Source organism: Amphiprion ocellaris, chromosome 2 (assembly GCF_022539595.1).
Source record: "Amphiprion ocellaris isolate individual 3 ecotype Okinawa chromosome 2, ASM2253959v1, whole genome shotgun sequence".
NCBI classification, from domain to species: domain Eukaryota; kingdom Metazoa; phylum Chordata; class Actinopteri; family Pomacentridae; genus Amphiprion; species Amphiprion ocellaris.
The window spans coordinates 38,058,199-38,077,556 of NC_072767.1; the positions used below are offsets into that span (position 1 = coordinate 38,058,199).

General features: G+C 40.9%; 1 protein-coding gene across 2 annotated transcripts in view; it reads right to left on the reverse strand.

Annotated features, from left to right (window-relative positions):
- Positions 1-11,897: 11,897 nt before the first annotated feature.
- The window catches only part of ncanb (neurocan b), a 211,675-nt gene continuing 204,214 nt past the window's right edge, over positions 11,898-19,358 (reverse strand). For both annotated transcript variants that reach the window (XM_035949577.2, XM_023273505.3), the window contains exon 16: positions 11,898-18,615. In XM_035949577.2, the coding sequence (XP_035805470.2) occupies positions 18,479-18,615 (137 nt within the window). In that variant the 3' untranslated portion in view covers positions 11,898-18,478. The remainder of the gene's footprint in view (positions 18,616-19,358) is intronic.

The following is a 19,358-nucleotide window of genomic DNA, read 5'->3' on the forward strand; positions in this document are numbered from 1 at the left end:
TCTGACCTGGGCAACAGGAGAAAGCACTGGGCTTTCTGACCAGGGCAACAGGAGAGAGCCAGCCAGCCGGCTGGCCAGCCACCCGGCTGGTCTGAGAGCCCAGCCGAGCTGGGCTCTTTGACCGGGTCAACAGGAGAGAGCTGGGCTCTCAGACCGGGGCAACAGGAGAGAGCCAGTCCAGGTAAGTGAATCCTCTTGCAGGTGTTTGGACCAGCGATGGAGCAGCTGAGGCAGAGGTATGGCTACGAGGCGTCCAAGCTTTCCACTAGATTATAACCCACGTGGATGGTTATGGCGTCTCAGGTGGCGAGGTCTGGCTGACAGCAGGTGTTTCATCCAGGAGGCTGAAAGGTGGGAAGGAGGTAGGTAACCAGGCAGAGGATCCGGGAGCTGAAGCAGGCAGAAGTCGACACTAAACAAAGAAAACAGGATTACTGAGAGAACTGAAACGGAGGTGCAGACACGAACTGAGCAGAGCACTTACTGTTCATTGTTCAGAGTCCCACATTCAAGACAGAGTGGCGTCTGATTATAAGCAGAGCGGGAGCAGCTTGATTGCATGACTTCCACCTGCACACAATCACCCAATTACCAACTCAGAACACCTGCTGCAGCCTTCTGCACCAACACACACCTGAGAGAGAGAGAGAGAGGGAGAGAATAGAGCTGGAGGAGAGAGCACTGCCCTGACCACAGCCTCAGGCTGTATTCATGACAACTATGACATACACTACTGTCCAAAAGTTTAGGGTCACTTAGAAATGTCCTCATTTTTGAAAGAAAAGCATTTTTTTCAATGACGATAACATTAAATGAATCAGAAATCCAGTGTAGACATTGTTAATGTGGTAAATGACTATTGTAGCTGGAAACGCTTGATTTTTCATGGAGTATCTCCATAGAGGTACAGAGGAACATTTCCAGCAACCATCACTCCTGTGTTCTAATGCTACATTGTGTTAGCTAATTATGAATTGTCCAGGTGACCCCAAACTTTTGAACAGTACTATAGGTCAACTTTAAGTGATATAGAGCAGCTGTAAATAATATGGAGCAACTTTAACTCATGTACACTACTGTTCATGAGTTTAGGGTCACTTAGAAATCTATCTATCTATCTATCTATCTATCTATCTATTTATCTATCTATCTATCTATCTATCTATCTGTCTATCTATCTGTCTATCTGTCTGTCTATCTATCTATCTATCTATCTATCTATCTATCTATCTGTCTGTCTGTCTGTCTATCTATCTATCTATCTATCTATCTATCTATCTATCTATCTATCTATCTATCTATCTATCTATCTATCTATCTATCTATCTATCTATCTATCTATCTATCTATCTATCTATCTATCTATCTATCTACCTTTTATCTAAATATTTACAGTAACAAGGTTTCAAAGTATTGTTGATAGTGTAACTGCTGAGCTATTTTCTGTTGGGTGTGCTTGGTATGTAGCAACGCATGAGCATTTACTAAACTTATATCATACTATTAATTTATTCTTATTTATTATCTGTTAATCAGGTTATGGAGTGATTGTCACTAAAAACACTGAGCAAGGACAATTCCTGCTTAATACAGCAACTTACATTAAATGAATAAATTACATGATTCCATTGGTGCTTCTATGAAAAGATGTATAACCGGAAATTTTCTAATCATTTTACAAACTGACTGAATAGAAATCACGCCAGTGTGTACCATGCCAGCGCCACATGTTTCTATATATTTATATAAAAAAACAATATAAATTGTTAGCATTTACGTAGAGGTTTTAGAAAATGAAATGAAAGTAATGCAACTTACCTTACACCTTTTTTGCTTGAAGGAAAAAATAAACTTGAAGGATGGTAGGGTAAATGTTCTTCTTGCACAGTACCTCTTCAATATACTTACAACTATTATGTCTTTATATATTGATAGGAAGATTCATAAATAAAATAAATATTCAGGTAGATAAATCTCCAATGAAGGAAAAAAAATCGTGGAAATGCTAATCGGTGCAGCCAGACCAGACGTAGACACACGAAGAGTTACACTTCAGTGGATGTGACTTGGACTAGCAATACAAGGACTTGGCTGAAGAAGAATCTACATACACACACACCACTCCAGAACAATCGCCTTGCTGTATTTAAACCATTCCTTTGACGTTTTAGCTGTATGTTTCAAGTCATTATCTTGCTGGAAAACAATTTTCCTCCCAAGTCATAGTTCTCTTGCAGACTGCATCAGGTTGTTGTGCAGGAATTATATTGCTGGATTAATTTTACTCTTTACAAGCCTTCTGCTGAGAAACTTCCCCACAACATCATGATGCTGCCACCACCATGCTTCACGGTGGGGATGGCGTGTTTATGATGATGTCCACCAAAGGTTATTGCCGTGGAATGCCCTTTGTATTATATTTGTTCAGCCTACAGTTTGTCTGACAGTCTTAACCAACTGATTCTTTTCATTCTTTTCAACTAAAATTAAGTTATCGAACCACTTTTAGTAGGTTAGTACAACTTGAATTTAGTGTCAAATCAATTAACACAGAAAATTGAGTTTTAATTACACACAGTATGAAGTTGATGCATTTATCTACATTATTATGCCAACACAACTCATCACAATAATGCTTACAACTTTAAAGGTTTACCTAAATCAATAAATTAGATTTTTTTTGTCAACCATGCCTTTAATTATGTTGTGAGTGACTTTTTAATGTGCATGAGCTCAGATCAGAGACGGTCTGTACAGCATTTCAACAGACTACCCTGCATTAATTAAAGCTATTGGGGACTGTGTACAAACTGAAATCTGGGTGTGACAACATTTTAATAAATCAGTGTGCGTCTACAGTCTCCTGTAGAGACTGAACGCTGCCGGAAACTGTTTTGACAGCAAACTTTTAACACCCCATGCTGCTGCTGCCTGCTCTCGTCTGCTCTCCAGATGAGGCTCAGTTCATCTCAAAGAGCCTATTATTTACTTTTGTGTCACATGTGAAACTAATAGCATTAATGATGGTTTCTCTCTCTTTGAGAAAGCAGTTAATTACAGTAGTCCAACTAGCGAACATGCACAATAACTTGACCCTGGAGTGCAGCCACAGTTAATATTATCAGTCACACCCATGCTGTCATACTCAACATGTCAATATAAGTGGTGTAAATGAGGCCTGTATACAGTAGTGACCCTATGTTGCTCCCAGCATTGAAATTTTGATTCATCTCTGACAGCTGTAGAGCCACAAACACTCAAATAATATAGTAGAGGGTAAATCTAGTCCACTATGCAGCACTCAGGGAATGATTTCAGGCAGAGAAAAGACTTGGTGACCGACCCAGCAGTCTTTTCTCGCAGGAGACAATGTGACTTGTCAGAAAAAGTAAAGCTATTTAGTAATAATACCAGCTGCATTCCACTTAAGGATTTGTACATGCTGGTTCACCGTCATGACTTACTGGGCCTTTTAATGGAAGAAAACCATCATTAATTCCTCCTGTGCTTTTCTTTCTACGGCAAGTCAAAAAGCCTGCAGTGAAAAAAAGGCCTGTTCCTCAGCACACCTCCACCTTAACCTCATCAGAGGTCTAATTAGACACTAAGTCAAAAGACAAACACAGATGTGCAAGAACTTTTAATTTTGTTAATATTTATTAATAAAATATATGGGTTTTTTGCAGCACTTATCATAGATCTCTCAAGTACAGCTTTACAAGGTGTACTGGCGCAGATTCAAACATAGTCGAGCTAAAAGAAGACAATGAGAAGACCTGACCAGTTGTCCCAAACTTCAGCAAACTGTCAGCATCGACATGAGAGCCATTAATGACAAAAATCTGGGGTAATAATGACAAAGTACTAGGTTTGGTAAAAAATAAATAAATAGAGAAGCACCTCAGCTTAGATTCATCCTGCTGCTGCTGGTTCTTAAACTGAACCAACTGGGGAAGCAGGACATCTCAGAGTTGACAGTTTTTGAATCAAAGCCCAGCCATTAGATTTAGGCCTTCAGCAGCTAAAAACAGAGTTGGAGTGCGAAGCTGCATTTTATATATTTTTTGTCAACATGCACAAAGTATCCGATAGGTTAACTGTATCACACAGTAATCAGGCTCATAATTTGAATCACCTGTCTTGCTGCTGGTCTTCCTCACTTATTTCCACCCCCATATCAGCACCATCTTGTGGTCTACTTTATAGCCACACTGTGATGGGCCCCTTTGGGATATTTCATTATAGATCAACATACAAACCAAAATGATGCATGCAAATCCAAATGTAAAAGAAAAAAAAAAACTAGAATAAAATAACAAAAACAACCAAAAGTTCAACATCTAACTCAGTGTTTGTGTATCTAAAATGCAGATAATTTGAAAAGCTTCTACATGTATGTCACTTATATTTCTCTCTGCTGTAAAAACAGACTCCATATAGTTTGATTATGTTCCAGATAATGTCTCACAGAAGAGAAAGTCAGATCCGTCTTCTGCTCAGTATTATAAAATTTGAGTTTTCAGGCGTTGCCTTGATTTTTCAATGTACATTGAACCACGCCATGCTTTTAAACTGGATGTCTTCATTGCACCTACCCTCCTACTAATATCTGAGCACATGATTAATTTGTTGATTGTGCACATTGCAAGGCTAAGATGAAAGCGAACCGCTGCCTGGAGATTATCCCCACAGGAGTTAAGTTTTACTCCGCATCAGACCTCAACATTGTTATGATTAAACACACAAACAGACTCCACATCCATGCAGCATTAGCCCATGGGAAATAGCTTCAGAAATTACCCTATCTCCCTAAACGATCTCCCTTAATGCCTTATGCATTCTGTGTGTAATTCAGTTGGAGCATGTGGCTGCTGGTGATACATATTATGCATCGAAAGCAGTTGGTTTGTGGAGATGGGTAATTGGCCAAATTGTGAGAGGTTTCCCCCAGAGTGAGAGGCATATTAAACAGGCAGCCGTGTTGAGTTAATTGAAAGTGTTAACCATCTAATGGAGTGCACCACGGCTAATGAATGGGGGAGTTTGGCCTGTCGTCCATAGATGCCGCTGGAAAGAAAAGCTTTAGTTTCACCGCTGTGCAGCCTCCAACTCTTCCATCGGCTGTCCTCTTTGGTGTGAGCTGTCACACATCAAGAGTGGGAGTCACACTGGTTAACTCTCTGGGTTCTTTCAACTATCCCGGATTGGGTTGAAAGAGAATAGCAGGAGGTTAATGAAACAGTTGGAATGAGTGTGAGTGTGTGTGTGTGTGTGTGTGCGCGTGTGTGTGGATAGATAGATAGATGGATGTGTGTTTGTGTGTCTTTTAATAAGAGATGAAGGAAGGGAGAAGTCAGAAGGAAGGAAGGAGTGAAAGGCAGCAGGGAAAGCAACACAGAGAATAAGAAGTGTGGAAGGGAGATAGGTGGGAAGAAAGAGGTTTGGGGTGGAATAAAATGAAGGCAGAAAGATAAGACGGAAAGAAGGGGGAGAGGCAGGAAAAAAACACATCTGGAATGCAGGATGCTGTGGAACGCAGGAAAGACTCAGGGTTTCGGGCCCGGCACCGGCATGCAGAAATTGGATGGTCAGCGAGCTATTGTTGTCCTGCTGGGGCGAGAAGGGATTGAATGGATCTAGGAGTACACAAACTGCAGAAGCTTATCTCACCTCGACCACAAACGACGCCCAGAATTCACTCCATGGCCTGTGTGCACTTTCATTTTTCAAGGAACCTCAAGTGACTTCCCCGAGGAAGCTGGCATAAAGAGCCCAAACTTCTGACCCTAAAAACTGGTGAGATTTTCTTTGGTTGCTATATGGACACAGGAATAATTTGGGAGCTACACACCTTATAGGTTTCTGATTTAATATTTCATTTAAAGATAAACTTGAAGTCCAGTTGGCTGCCCGGACTTGTCTTGAGCAAAAGAGATCTAAAGATAAAGTATTTCCCCAATACTCAGAGTACCAGCACTGAGTCGGCATTGCAACTTTATAACAGGATTTACAAAAAACTAAATCAATGCAGCAAATCAGAGATACATTGTCAAAACCTGTTGTCTACATTACCCACTGTACAACTTGAACACAGACAGTTTGGCCAGATTTTGGGTGTGATACACCAGCAGCAGCTAACAAATCCCACAACTAGTCTCACACAGAGAAGAGTAGCAGGTTAGAGAACAGAGGTTTGGTAATCTCCCTTGTTTTTACCTTCATATCCCCAGTTTTTCTTTCATTTTCAGACGTGTAGTCCTTGGCTGCAAGTGACGCAAACTCATGTGACATCAGTGGAGTCAGTTTATTAGATTTTGAGCTGCTCCATCTGAAGCCACAAAAGGCTTTATACATGCCAGCAGTCGTGCTCCCCAAGACCTGGAAACACGCTTTGATGTTTTAGAGGAAACACTACAAGTGAATGGAATCTATCTTGTTCCTTCCCACTGTTGCCTAATGCTTGCTCAAAGGGAAGCTAAAGAAAACATTGGATTTGTTGGGTCTCTCTGTTCAAAATGTGTAAGATCTCCACCTTATTATGTTAGGTCTTATGAGATGACATATGTTGGGAATTGGCATTATTTTAACTAACAGATACCAGCATAAAAAATGTCCACAGTTCATTAATAACATGTAGACAATGCTGTTTCTTTATTACAGGTTTTCTGAAAAATTAGGCTTGTCTGTGTAAACTGGGCTTTATCTAATTAAACACTGTACATGCCTAAATATTCACTGGACAAGTAAGTAGTCATAAAATAGACACCTAAATGTGTATTTTTTACATTTTTGTTTCTATCAGTCTGAAATGAAACATGTTAATTTGGCAAAATATCCCAGAATGTATGAAAGAACAAGACTGTTTCCCATTCAGTCTCTGAAGGTCCTGAATCAAGAAACATGTCAGTGCCACTGTGAAAATACAGGGTATTCAGTGAGTTATAATAAGTAACAGTCCTGAGTTCAGAGCTGAATTTAACTGAAAGTACTGCACAGGAGTTTTATCAGCAACATACTCTTAAAGCAAAAGTTCTCTTTGTAAAATGGTTCTATCCATAATGTTCTGCTATAGTTCAAGGCTACAATTTTTTTTCTAATTATGCCATTCATCAAGATAAGTACTTTTGGATCAACTGGAATTGCATTTCAGGAAGGGAAACTTTTTTGTAGAACAAGTTCTTTGACTTTTTGTTCAAGCTCGACAAAAGTTTCTCTTATTATGTGGAACAACTAACTGAGATGGAAAGTATGTTGGTATTTTTACTCCAGGAATATACTTAAGACAAATCTGAGATACCTTACTTGAGTATTTTTATTGTATAGTACTTCATATTTGTACTTTGCTACAAGAGGAAGCTCAGAGAGGAAATCTTGCACTCAGCTACACAGAGTAAAAGTGTATTTGATCTGCACTGAATAAAAGTAGCGTTTTGAATAAACTCTAACTTATCTTTCTCTCTTTTTTGCTTATGTGAATTCTATGAACTTGAAATTCCATTTCATCCCTTTAACCTGATATTTGAGTTTTGGAGAAAATGTGAACATCATAATTGTGTGTCTGACTTCAACTTGACTGCCATTTTCTTCTGGTGGGTCCACCTGAAAGAACAGCAAGTCTAATGACAAAAATAGGATTTTACGTTTTCATTTGGGCAAAGTAAATACTTAGATTTGAAACTATACAGTGACTATTTTTTCAAATTAAGTAATGCTCATATGACATGACTGAAATGATGCAATTAACTCTAACTTAAAGCTGCAGCTTCAGGATTACTTGCTATCTTAGTTTCATTGGGTGCTATAATATAAAGCAGTTCATTTAAGTTGGTTCAACAATTCTCTTTTTTCAGTGCATTTACTGACAATTTTAGTTATGGATATAAACAAAACAAGTGATGAGCTTATAAAACGTGATGCTCAGCTCAGGAATAAACTGCCCAAGAGTATATTAAATAACTTAAAGCAGAGTAGTATAAATCAGATCAGAGAATAAAGCTTATAATTACTCACATAAGAAGTATTTTCACTTGCAGTATGAGTATTTTTACTTATATAAAAGATCTGTTGGCCAAAAGTCCGTATGTGTTGCAGATTTAGTCTTAATCTGCAAATGAAATATTAGAAGCCAGATTAATATACTTGACTCGTAAAGACCTGAGATGCCCGCCCTGCGCATAAGCAGGTACATGCCAGTGTTCCATCAGGTCATCATGGGTTCACTGCACCACTGGAGCAGATGTACTTGGTTGCTTTCCATCACTGATGAGAGATGTGCTAAAACTAGCTTAATAATAAAGCCAGGTTTCCAGATGATCAGATGGGGTCATATACCGAAACGCTGTGCAGTGTACACACAGCTGGTAGAGCAGAATGCACGGCCGACAGCATATGAAAGACCTGGCTCGGCCTGATACTTGTGTTGGCTTCGTTCCTCGGCTCTGACTCGCGCACACAAACACACACAACTGTAAAAGAAGCTGTTAGCGAGCTGATGTGTCGCCATCTGCAGTCATCAGGAGGGGCGTGAATGCAGATTCAGGGGTGTAGCTACTCGACAACCTGGCTGCAATAAAGATGAGGAAGATAAACGGGGTTAAGATGCACATTAATCTTTTTTTGATTCAGACAAGCAGCTTGGCCCGCATGTGTGTTTTTTTTTGCCTGTAGCTTTTTATGTTTAGATAACAGTAATTCTGGAGGATGCGGACCGGAGACACTGTCAGGCCTGAGATGATGCTAAACCAGTTGTTGCTTTTCATAATCTTCCTGAACTTTGGCAGCGTCATTAAGCAATAATGGAGGATAATGCCAGAGATTCCCATCGATTCGCCATGCCTGCCAGATGAGCCTGATATCGACCCAAGAACAAGGTTGTGATGAGGAGTCTTTCCATGCCTCTAATTTATCTGCTCATCTCAAAGCCAAGTCGTATTAACAAGAAACAGCACAAATCTGGACTATAAATAGTGTCATTTTTAAGCTGTTTCATTGCTTATTATGAGAAAGTTCTGCAGGATAAGATGCTCGGGTAAGTTTTTGCAGGCTTAATGGACACTCAGAGTGCACAGGTACATGCTGGTTGTAGGAGCCAAACATCTCAGGGCTCAGGACATAATGTCAGTGATTGTTTGGAGCACCGCTCCAAGTAGCTGTAACAAATCTCTCACTGCTGCACAGCAACAGAGGAGAACTGAAGGTCATTTTTAGCAGTGAATTTTAAGAGAAAACTCCCCGGTAAGCAGCCTTAATGAGCGCTGTCCTTGGAACCCAGCGAGCTGAGTGAAAAACATCACTCAGCCAGACAGAACAGAGAAAGAGGGATGTAAAAGAGATGCTATATTCAGTGTGATTGATTGTCGACTGAAAACAGAACCCAGCAATGTGGCTTCTTCCGGTGTTTCGGAATAATAATGAAATGAGTGAGTCACATATCAAAGGAGGTGAGAGAAACAGGAGGCAGGAAGACAAAAAGAAAGAAGAGAGGTTGTGTTTTTACAGCAGACAGAGCTGTGAGGCAATGAAACCATCCACTGATAAGAGAGGACTCATCAGAGGAAGTTCAGGTGAACTGAAGGTCTCCGAGGTTAGACGGTGCAACAGTAGATTTATTCACAAACTATTTGCTGCCAAAACAAAATCGCTCTTACCCTTTCTCCTTCCAGATTTGCCCTCTTCCCTCCTTTCTCTTACCTTTGATGCCTCTCTCTTGTCTGTCTCCTCCTTCCTCTTCTTCTCGTCCTCCCACGCTTTTTTTCACTCGTGCTGCCGAGGGATTCGCCCTTGGCAACGTTACTGTGTTGCTTCAGCCAGAGCCGAGTCGGAATACGAAAAAAAATGGGAGCAAAAATTGTATTAGTTTTACTGTATCTTGGCAGTGGAGAAAATATTTTTTGCCTCTTCCAAACAGATTTGGAAATGCATCTCGAAAAGCACATGAAGGTCAGAGAGGCACAGATTGTTCTCCGGCATAAAAAATTGGGAGCTCGGAGCAAAATTCTGAAACTCTCACATACAAAGTAACATGATGATAGTAGGATATGATACAGTGTAATGGCAGAAAGAGCAAAGCATGCATTTACAATTTTCAAGGATGAGGAAAGAACTCTTGTGAAAGCAGCTGATATAATAATTCCACTAAAATGGATGTACAGAACAGAGGAAACTGCCCTTGAGTTGAGTTTGTTTCTCAGCACTTCATGTCTTTTGCTAGGCCTTCTAGCTGTAGTTTTGAACATTCCACTTCCTGTCTATCAACCGGTCTGTCTCGTTACATTTGCTTCATCAGCAGAATAGCAAATATGTAAAACCTCAACCCATATCACACAGTCTCTAAGGGCTGCCAAATAATGAACTCAATATTAGAAAAAGTGACCAGTCTTGTTAGCTTGGCTTAGGATAAGGACTGGAAATAGAAGACAACAACTAACCTGGCTCTTTTCAAAGGTAATAAAAGTTCCAACAAAGCTCACTAGTCCCACTGCGGACATCCAGAACTCTCCATCCTCAGAACGGTTGGTCTGCCTCTTTGCCGGTCATCACTACTCACATATCTCCATTCAGAAGAACTGTCACTCCAGGCTCCATTCCACTCCACCTGACCCCACGGGTTCCTAATCCTAGCTGGTTCACCGTTTCCAGCAGCTGCTGACTCTAGCTTCACAGTTACTGTACAGTGTGAAAGTAGTATGATCTTTTATCTAAAAGTCGTTTTCTGCAGCAGGAACTTACAGGGTGTTGTAGGGAGATCTGAATCTTTCTATGTGTTCCACCTGCAGGAACCAACCGGTTGAACCTCCTTTAATGTGGTCTGTTTTCCAGGCAGAAAAAAGAACCTACAATTGTCAAGCTGCAGTCTTCTCTCAAATGTCAATCTAAGAGATGGAAAATCCCCTTTTCATCTAACATAACAAACCCCTCAATTGTCCTATATCATACATGCTCAGAGAACTGGAGTAATGTCCAGTAATCACTATTTGCTAAGTTAATCTTGGGGTCAAAACTGTTGGAGCTGAACCTGAAGTAGAAACAGAAACTGGCCAAATAGAAGGCTGTTCCTCTAAACATTCATGTCACTTCATGTGTACCTCAGTTCCTGCAATAGAAAGCTGCATTAACTCTCAAAGAAACACAAACAAGCGCACTGATCTAATGTCCAGCTGTTACTTCTAATGCATAGAATATGTCCCGGGGTTATAAATCCCCAGCAAAGAGGCGATTCCAACTCATGCCATGGATTTGATGCATAATGCATTCTTTCTACGACCCACCTCTCCTGTCTCCCTTAAACAACAGATTGAAAAAGCCCCCAAAATAATAAATAACAAAAAAAAGCATGTAACTTAGTTGAGTACTGAGCTCTGACATTCATCAGTGCACAGGAGATCGATCTGGTTTTGCAAGGTTATGTGGGTAAGTCAGAAAACATTGTGCAACATCATTTCTTCTGCATCTTTAACATCTAAATCCTAAATACATGAAGAAGGATAACATTTCTCTTGTAAACTAGATTCAACTGAACAATGTTAATTATTATTTTGTCAAATTCCATGGTTTTTGAAAACATGAAATAAAGTTAACATTGTTATTGCATTGAATATAGAGTTGGACACATGTTTATTGAGCTTAACTCCCTGCAAATGAGTATATTTTCGTACTTTATATGCAATAATGGAGCATTTGTGTGGCACCACTGCAACATCAGCACAACACTGACTCCTCTGTAAAAAGCTTTAATCAAATAATTACAGCCAAAAATGCTGTAACACACGCATTGCCTCATTTTTCTGCAAACAAAATGAAATGCCATTAGTACAAGAAAAGGTTTAATAACATAAAAAAACACAATGCACACTGGTTTTCAATAAACTAAGCACAAAAAACCACTCCAACCAAGCTGGTAACGGATCCAAACAAGGGTTTCCTTTAATGATCATTTGTCTTGTAAAGAATATAATACAGTGACAGGACTGGAATTCATAAGAACATACATCAATAAATATGGATAAATATTTGTGGACCGCATTCACACAGCTTTACACGAGCTCAGCTGCTGTTATTTTGTGCCTCTTCGAAGTCAGCTTGAACACACAAGACACAACTCGCTGCGAACTGGAGTGCTGTGCAGAAGAACACAGTCAAAGAGGTGATGTTTGTCTGTATGGTAAAGCATCACCTCGCTTCCAGCTCTCCTGCAGCGTGTTGACCGAAGCAAGTGTCTCGGTTTTTCTGATGCAGCAGTTCAAAAACAGTGTTAGCAGGAGGAACAGAAAGAACGAGGGGGTTTTGGCTCTACAGAGGCTGTGTGAATATGGCCCAGAGAGGCTAAGCAACAAACACACCCAGAGTTTAAATGGATTAAAAAAAAACTAAAATAGAAAAACTGTCGTGTTTGTATCACAGGAGAGGGGAAAAAAGGGAGTGTTTGTCATCGGTTTCAGCTCTGTCATTTCTTCATTCTCCCACAGTAACACATTTCCATTCATCCATCCATCCCAGCAGAATACAACCGTTTTCCTGACAATGATAAATTGTCTCAACTCAGCATCAGACAGAGAATATTATACAAATACTGCTAGGGGGATGCCTGCACGGTGAAGAAGTGATGCAGCAGGAGAAGATAAAGTTTTAAAAAGTCTAATGAGATGCAGATAGGAAGAAGAAGAAAGGAAGCAGGGGATGTAAATGATAATCTGAGTATTTACACGGCAGAGTACACAACCTAAGTGTTCACATGGGCCCAGAGGAGGAGTGCTGTGAACTATGACAGTCTGTTTTCCTATCATTTAGCAGTCGGTCGATGCTATTGTGCCGTCAATGCCATCGACAGACTTAATAAGGACTCCAAGACAGACGACCTAATCATGAAATCAATCGTCTGTCTGTGTGTGAGTGAGGAAGGACAGCAGCCTCCACTGCTCTTATCAGGCTGTCATTACTGACGAGTGTCGGCTTTTAATGCATCGAGTCGACGGAGAGCTGCAACAGTTCGTACAAGGAGGACAGATTCTCAATTTTCAGGAGACCCAAAACAGGAAATCTGCAATCTTGCACATGCACCCGAATTGGTCACCTGCGATTTGTTTCACTGAATGGATATGAAGCTGCCAAAGTGAAGTCCTAAAACAAACTTTCGGCTCCTCTGTCCTCCTGGTAACGCATCGAGCTGTTGTTGATGCTGGGCTAAGTCATCCCACCAACCAAGAAGAGCCATCGTTCATCTTCACAACCTTAACAATTCATACTGCACCTGTCAAGCTTCGGATTCCTCAATCTTTTCACAGAGTGCAAAGATCTTTAATGACAATCAAACTTTGCATTTAAAGTCCCTCTCCGGCTGTTGAGTTAACCCCTAAAAACTCGTGTCTGTGCATCAAAGTTGCAATTTTTTCCAATGAAAATATTTCCTTCCTTCCTTGAAATGGCTCTATGTAGTTCCCTGCCTCATCCAGCTCCAAAAACACTGCAAAACTACACAATGCTGCAAGTTGTTGGACCTAGAAATCAATTCTGAAGAAGAATAATGGTACAGAAAGCCTCATGGCACAAGTAGTCAAGATTAGTTCTTTAGATTTGTTACATATGAAATCCAGGAAGTCTAAATCTGGGTTTTTGAGACTCTCATTGGTTCACTGCAGTTTCAATGTGGAAATGCTTTATGTGCTTATGGTATGACTGCCAGGAACCAAAAAAACTCTCATTTTGACACGGTAACCACGTAAAAAAAAAAAAAAAAGTTGATTTTCGAAGGGTTTGTAGTCTTTCAGTGTTAAATCCAAGGCCAGTAGCATACATTATTATCTGTTGTTAAAGGTACACTAAAAAACACTTTCCTCACTTCCTGTTCCTGGATGCTGTGTCGGAATATTAGCAGTTCTGTCCTGCTATAATGGATTAGGAAAACCTGAAGTTGTCACAACAACAGCATTTCCAAACACTCATGTTGTTTCTCTTGCAGTATTAGTTTATTTACTGCAATTTCATGCTTAAATATTAGATTTTAGCATGAAATTAAGAATATATTGGTGTTTAGGAATGCTGCTGCACTCATGTCTGTCGCGCTGTGTCAACCAGACACCTGCTTCCAGCTCATATTTCATCTCTGCTGAACTCAGCTGTGAGTGAGATGAACGACTGGGTGACGATTACAAAAAGGTGGCTCAGCCTGAGAGGAGACCTGCTGGCTGTGAAGATGTTCAATGGTTTGCCCCGCTGCTCTGCCCTCAGGCGCCCTGCTCGCTACTGAGCCAGGAGGAAGGTGGCAGGAGCCTCCGTTAACTCACTCATCTTCATAATTAAGACTCGCAATTATAAGGCTTTGTCACTGTCTGTTTGCCTGCCCTCAGGGCTCCGGCTAGAAAGCCTAACGAGGAAAAAGGGGAGAGGAGTGGAGGAGATTAAAAGAGGTGGGAGTCAAAAAGCGATAAGAGAGGCAGACACGGTTTGAAGTTTCAAGCAGAAAAAAATATAAAGAATGTGTGTATTTGACTGCATTGAGAGAGTGTTTTTGCAGAGAAAGGCCTTTAAAAGTCCGGTCAAGTCCCAGAGGATGTGGCAAAAGCTGACTGTTCACTTACAGAGACAAAACACACACAGCTCAGCTCAAACCAAACAGAGCTTTTTATGTGCTGTCTATTTTACTTTAGGATTCTCAAACTTTTAACTAAAAGACAGATCATTATCAATAGGAAATCCACTCGTACCAACTCGTTAGGGATTAAAAATGTGCATAAATTTGTGGCATTTATGTTGGAAGCCTAATCATCTCTGCAGAGGAGAGCTGCAGAAGTCATTTTAAAATCTCAACACAGTCTGATTCATTAGTTTCATCACTAATCTTATTACATTTTATCCAAGCTTTCTCAGTTTTCGCAGTTTCCACTCCCTTATCACCTTTTCATGCTCTGTTATAGTCCTGGCACACCTGAACCTTTACACAACTGTAATTACACTGTCTCTGGGCGTCAACTCTGATTTGATTTACTGTGAGAGCAGCTCCTGTCTGCCCTTTCATTCATCCACCTGTGGTCAATCCATTTTCCAGGAAAAGGCAGAAAAGAAAAAACTAAGAGAAGCTTGTGTCAGTTTGACATCTATGGAGCGACAGGGTTTGACGGCTGTCTGGGCCTCCCGTCCGTCACCTTACACCTTCCCCTGGCTGTCCGTCAACCCCTCCCCTTGTCATCACGGCTCTGTGCTTCGGCAGATAATGCCACTTGTTAATTAGGCATGCGGTAGATTAATTAAACTGATACCGAGGTGCAGGTTCACTATTCTTCTCTGTGCACAGGAGTGTTGTCATTGCCAAGGTGAGAAGAGACAAACAAAGGCAGGGAATTAATGTGCACGGGATGGATTTTCTTACTTCATGTGACTTTAAACAACCCGATCCCGCTTTCTCTGTTCTAAGATCGGCTGCTGAAAAACCCTGAGTGTACTCTTTCCCCAATAAAGAGCAGGTTAAACTGCATTTTGATGTGCTTATCATCCACTTGCTTTCTATTGTGAAAAAGGAAAGAATGTTGAGTGAAGAAAACGGATGAAAGCGCAGAGGTGGTGAAAAAGCATCACAAGGTGGAGACACATAAAGGATAGAAATGACGGAGTCAGTGGTTGGAGCGTAATCCCAGAAGCTCCGACCTCAAGTGCCGGCTTTAAAAAACAGCAATTTAACCCGGCAGTAAAGGGGGAAAGAGAAGAGAGCAAAGCACTTGTTCTATCCGTCTCAATCCCCTCTTTAAAGCAGGACACGCAGGAGCAGTGAGCTCAGGTGTGAACAGCTGTGAGACTGTCTGCCCCAGAAATGGCGAGCCTTAATCTCCGCTGACCTTTTCTATCATCGTCCGCTTGGGCCTCAGCCACTGTCAGTGTCCTCAGTCATGAGCACACATGCTGAGATGAACCAGAGCTCAGTGTCTCCTCTGCCTCATATTCATCCAGATACCCTGTTTGCACAGCTGATTCATGGTTTCACAGAGAGCCGATCACCATCACATATCCAACACATTCTGCTGCAGACGGAGCAGTGTAAATGACAAAAATGCCCATCTTAAGCCCTCTGATTAATACGGTTATGCTGACAATGGGTCAAATGATTAAATGTCATGTAAAAGGGGATGGTTGTGGTGACAAACCCACCAAAAACATCAGTGTGCAGTTTTCCACATGGCAACTTCGCTTTTTGATTCAGTCTCATCGGCCGTGGTGAACAGCTGTTTTCAGCAAAAAACGTCTCATAAAGTTAGCAAATGTACATTTACAAGGTGGCCGACACAAGAAACACAACTCCAACTAATGCTATTGTCGGTCCATATGTGCTGGTTGTCTAAATAAGTGACTGTTTGCCATAAGGTGATAATATGTCAATGCTGGGTTCCCAGCCGGTTCTGCTGATCTCAGTTTATACAAAAATTCAGTGAATGCATGTTTCATTATTAACATCTTGCTGGTTTGAAAAACTATTGGGGAGACAATAGATCACGAGATTTAGCCTGGATGCACCAAACTACTTTGGGAAAGTTTGTGCAACTACACACTTGATTTGTGCGGTAGATTTAAGGCGAGACACTACAGGAAAATTTGAGATTTTGGGATATTTTGCTTCCATGACATGTCTTCTTTCAGAGTTATGGAAAGAACATGCACATGTAGGTGAATTTTCTGCAAATTAGCACATTTTAAGAAAGAATAACTCATTTCCATATTAAAACTTTAAATGTCAGGAATCTTGTAAAAGGAAAAACAACCACCTTAACATAATCAGCTGGGGAACTTTTGGGTGAACTGTTTGCCAGTAAATGCATTTTTTTTTTCTCAAATTCTGAGCCTGAAATCTCTTAGTTCTATAGCACTTATAAACACCCACATCGGAGGGTTTCTGCAGAGGAGTTTGTTCTTATATCATACACAGCCTGATTTGAACTCCATTAACATGGCAACAATTGATTTTTCACCGTTGCTGTTGAAAGTATTTTTTGATTTATGGAGTGATAAAGAAGAGATATTCAAAACCTCTGGTGTGAAAACTTTCCACTCCACTATACCAACAAAATGAAATGAGAATTTTGAACTTTGCTTTATCCAGCGTCTCGAGTTTTGTTCTGAAAACGTATGAGAAATTGGTGGAATAATACCTTATTTGCATATGTTAAACATAATAATTCAGAAATAGCATATTGCAAAAATAATGGTCTTAATGTGAGTAATGAAGTGGGGATGTTTCATGATGATATCTATTAGTATAAATTTTTACCATATAGACAAAAATCCGACTCAGTTTCTGGTGTCATATTTTTTTCACTGATCTGCTCACCCTGACCTTCATGTCACCTTCAAGGGAATTGTTAGCAATTAACAACAGACCAGTAAGAATAACACTCCTTACTAATGCAGTAATCGGACTTATTCTGCTCTGTTTCAATGCACTGATGCTGTGGTGGAATAAACAACAACAAATGCAGTAAAAAACTGCAACTTGAGAACTTCATCCTTCTGCATCACTCTGACTATTTCACAGCACATTTTCATATGCCAACAAATTACAAAAAGACACATTTCTGAGCTGAGTTGAGACAAACCAACACCAAACTTTTAGATTAACCTTTGACCATGACAGGCTGTGAAACTGCACTGAGATGTTGTGTGTTTTTCCATTTTCCTCTGGGGGGTTTCAGCATCTGATCTAAAGTAACCGTCTTACACTGACAAGAAGATACAATGCTAACAATCAAATAATTCAGTTACATCTGATTCAAAGGAACTCAATTAAATCTGTTTCAGAATAACTCGTGTCGCTTCGAGTCAAGTACAATGTCTTACAAAGAGCAAACCAAAAGCAGCAGAGTCAAGAAACAAACACTGAGTATTCGTAAAAAATAACTTGTGTTCAACAGACAAAAAGGCTAAAGTCAACAACACGACGTCTTCCTTGACTCCTCTGATTTCGATACGGCGTTTCTCAGTGATGTCGTCCCTATTTACAGTTTTATACTAAACCACTTCTCTCCGGAGGAATTTTTCGGTGCAGATCTCGAAGGAATTTAAATTTTTTTTTTTTTTTTCCAAAAACAGGTCAGCATAGCCCCATGTTTCAGGTCATCGTTGAGCTCAGAGGGAGAGTAAGTGGGTCGTAAGGGGGGCAGGGGGAGGTGGGGGGACAGACAAGACCAGAAAAAAGTAAAGCAGAGAAAGGAAAGTGAAAAAGGGGGAGTAACAAAGGGATTTGTTATTGTCCTGGTGATGCCTGGCAGCACTCTGGCAGACCTCACGGCTGATTATGATGCAGGGTGACTCAGAGAGCCAGAGGTGGAGCTGATGGCAGGACAGTGTAGTGCAGGACCGGGGGGGTTTGGGGAGGATTGGGAAGAGAGTTTTGAGCTGTGAAGTAGCGTTTGGGGGGAAATGGGGGTCGACAGGGAGAACAGGCAAACTGCAGTCGGCAGCAGAGGAGAGAAAAAGGAAAGGGTGGATGCTATTTTTTGGTTCAGAAGTGGGCGTGGTTGTGGCCCTGGCCCGGCTCTCCTCCATGGTGGCCTCCATCTCTGTGGCCGTGCCTCTTGTGCTTCCTGCGCTCCCTCCTGCCCTTGTGGTGGTGGCGCCGGTAACGGTGGGCTCGCCGGGCTGGTGCAAAGAAAAAAAAACACACAAAAGAGAAAGGAAAAGGGCAGACACTTTATTAAAGGAGCATGTCAGAGATGGAACAGGATGAAAGGCGAGAGCAGAAAAGTGATGTAAGAGGGGAGGTGAATCACCGACGAGTGTCAGAAAGTAGTTGGAGGGAGGTGAAACCAGGTATGGGGCGAAGAAGGAAAAGGATCAAAAAAGCAAGGAAGGTCAAAACCACATGTTCTCTGTGGATGGTTTAACTGTTTCCGCCACTGAGGGAATCTGTTTTATCTCACATTCAGTAGACCGGGCGCCTTTAGCAAGGGCACACTGAGCTAGCCACCCACTCTCAGCCTCAGTGAAGCTTGTTCCTGGGGTGTACTGCCAAATTAGATGGCTCCGTCCCTTTTCTGGGTTTGCCAACAAAGAAATGTCGTCTGCAATGAATGATAACAACGTTATAACTCTGGGCCATAAAAACAACTCTGTCCAAAGATAAAGAGTCATAAGCAAAGGAATTTTTATCACTTTGAACAGAAGCTACATTATTTCAGTATTTCATCATTACTGTCACAGTGTGAGCGGAGAGAGAAGTGAAATACGCGGCTCAGTTTAGTGAATATTTCTACACATATCAACCCTTTGTGTGTCCTCTGAAGAAGCAACAAATTACGGTGAAAAGTTATGACATCTACTTTGTCAATTCTGCCAGGCTGAGTCACACTTAGTAAAGTTTATTTAAAACTCAAGACGTGCAA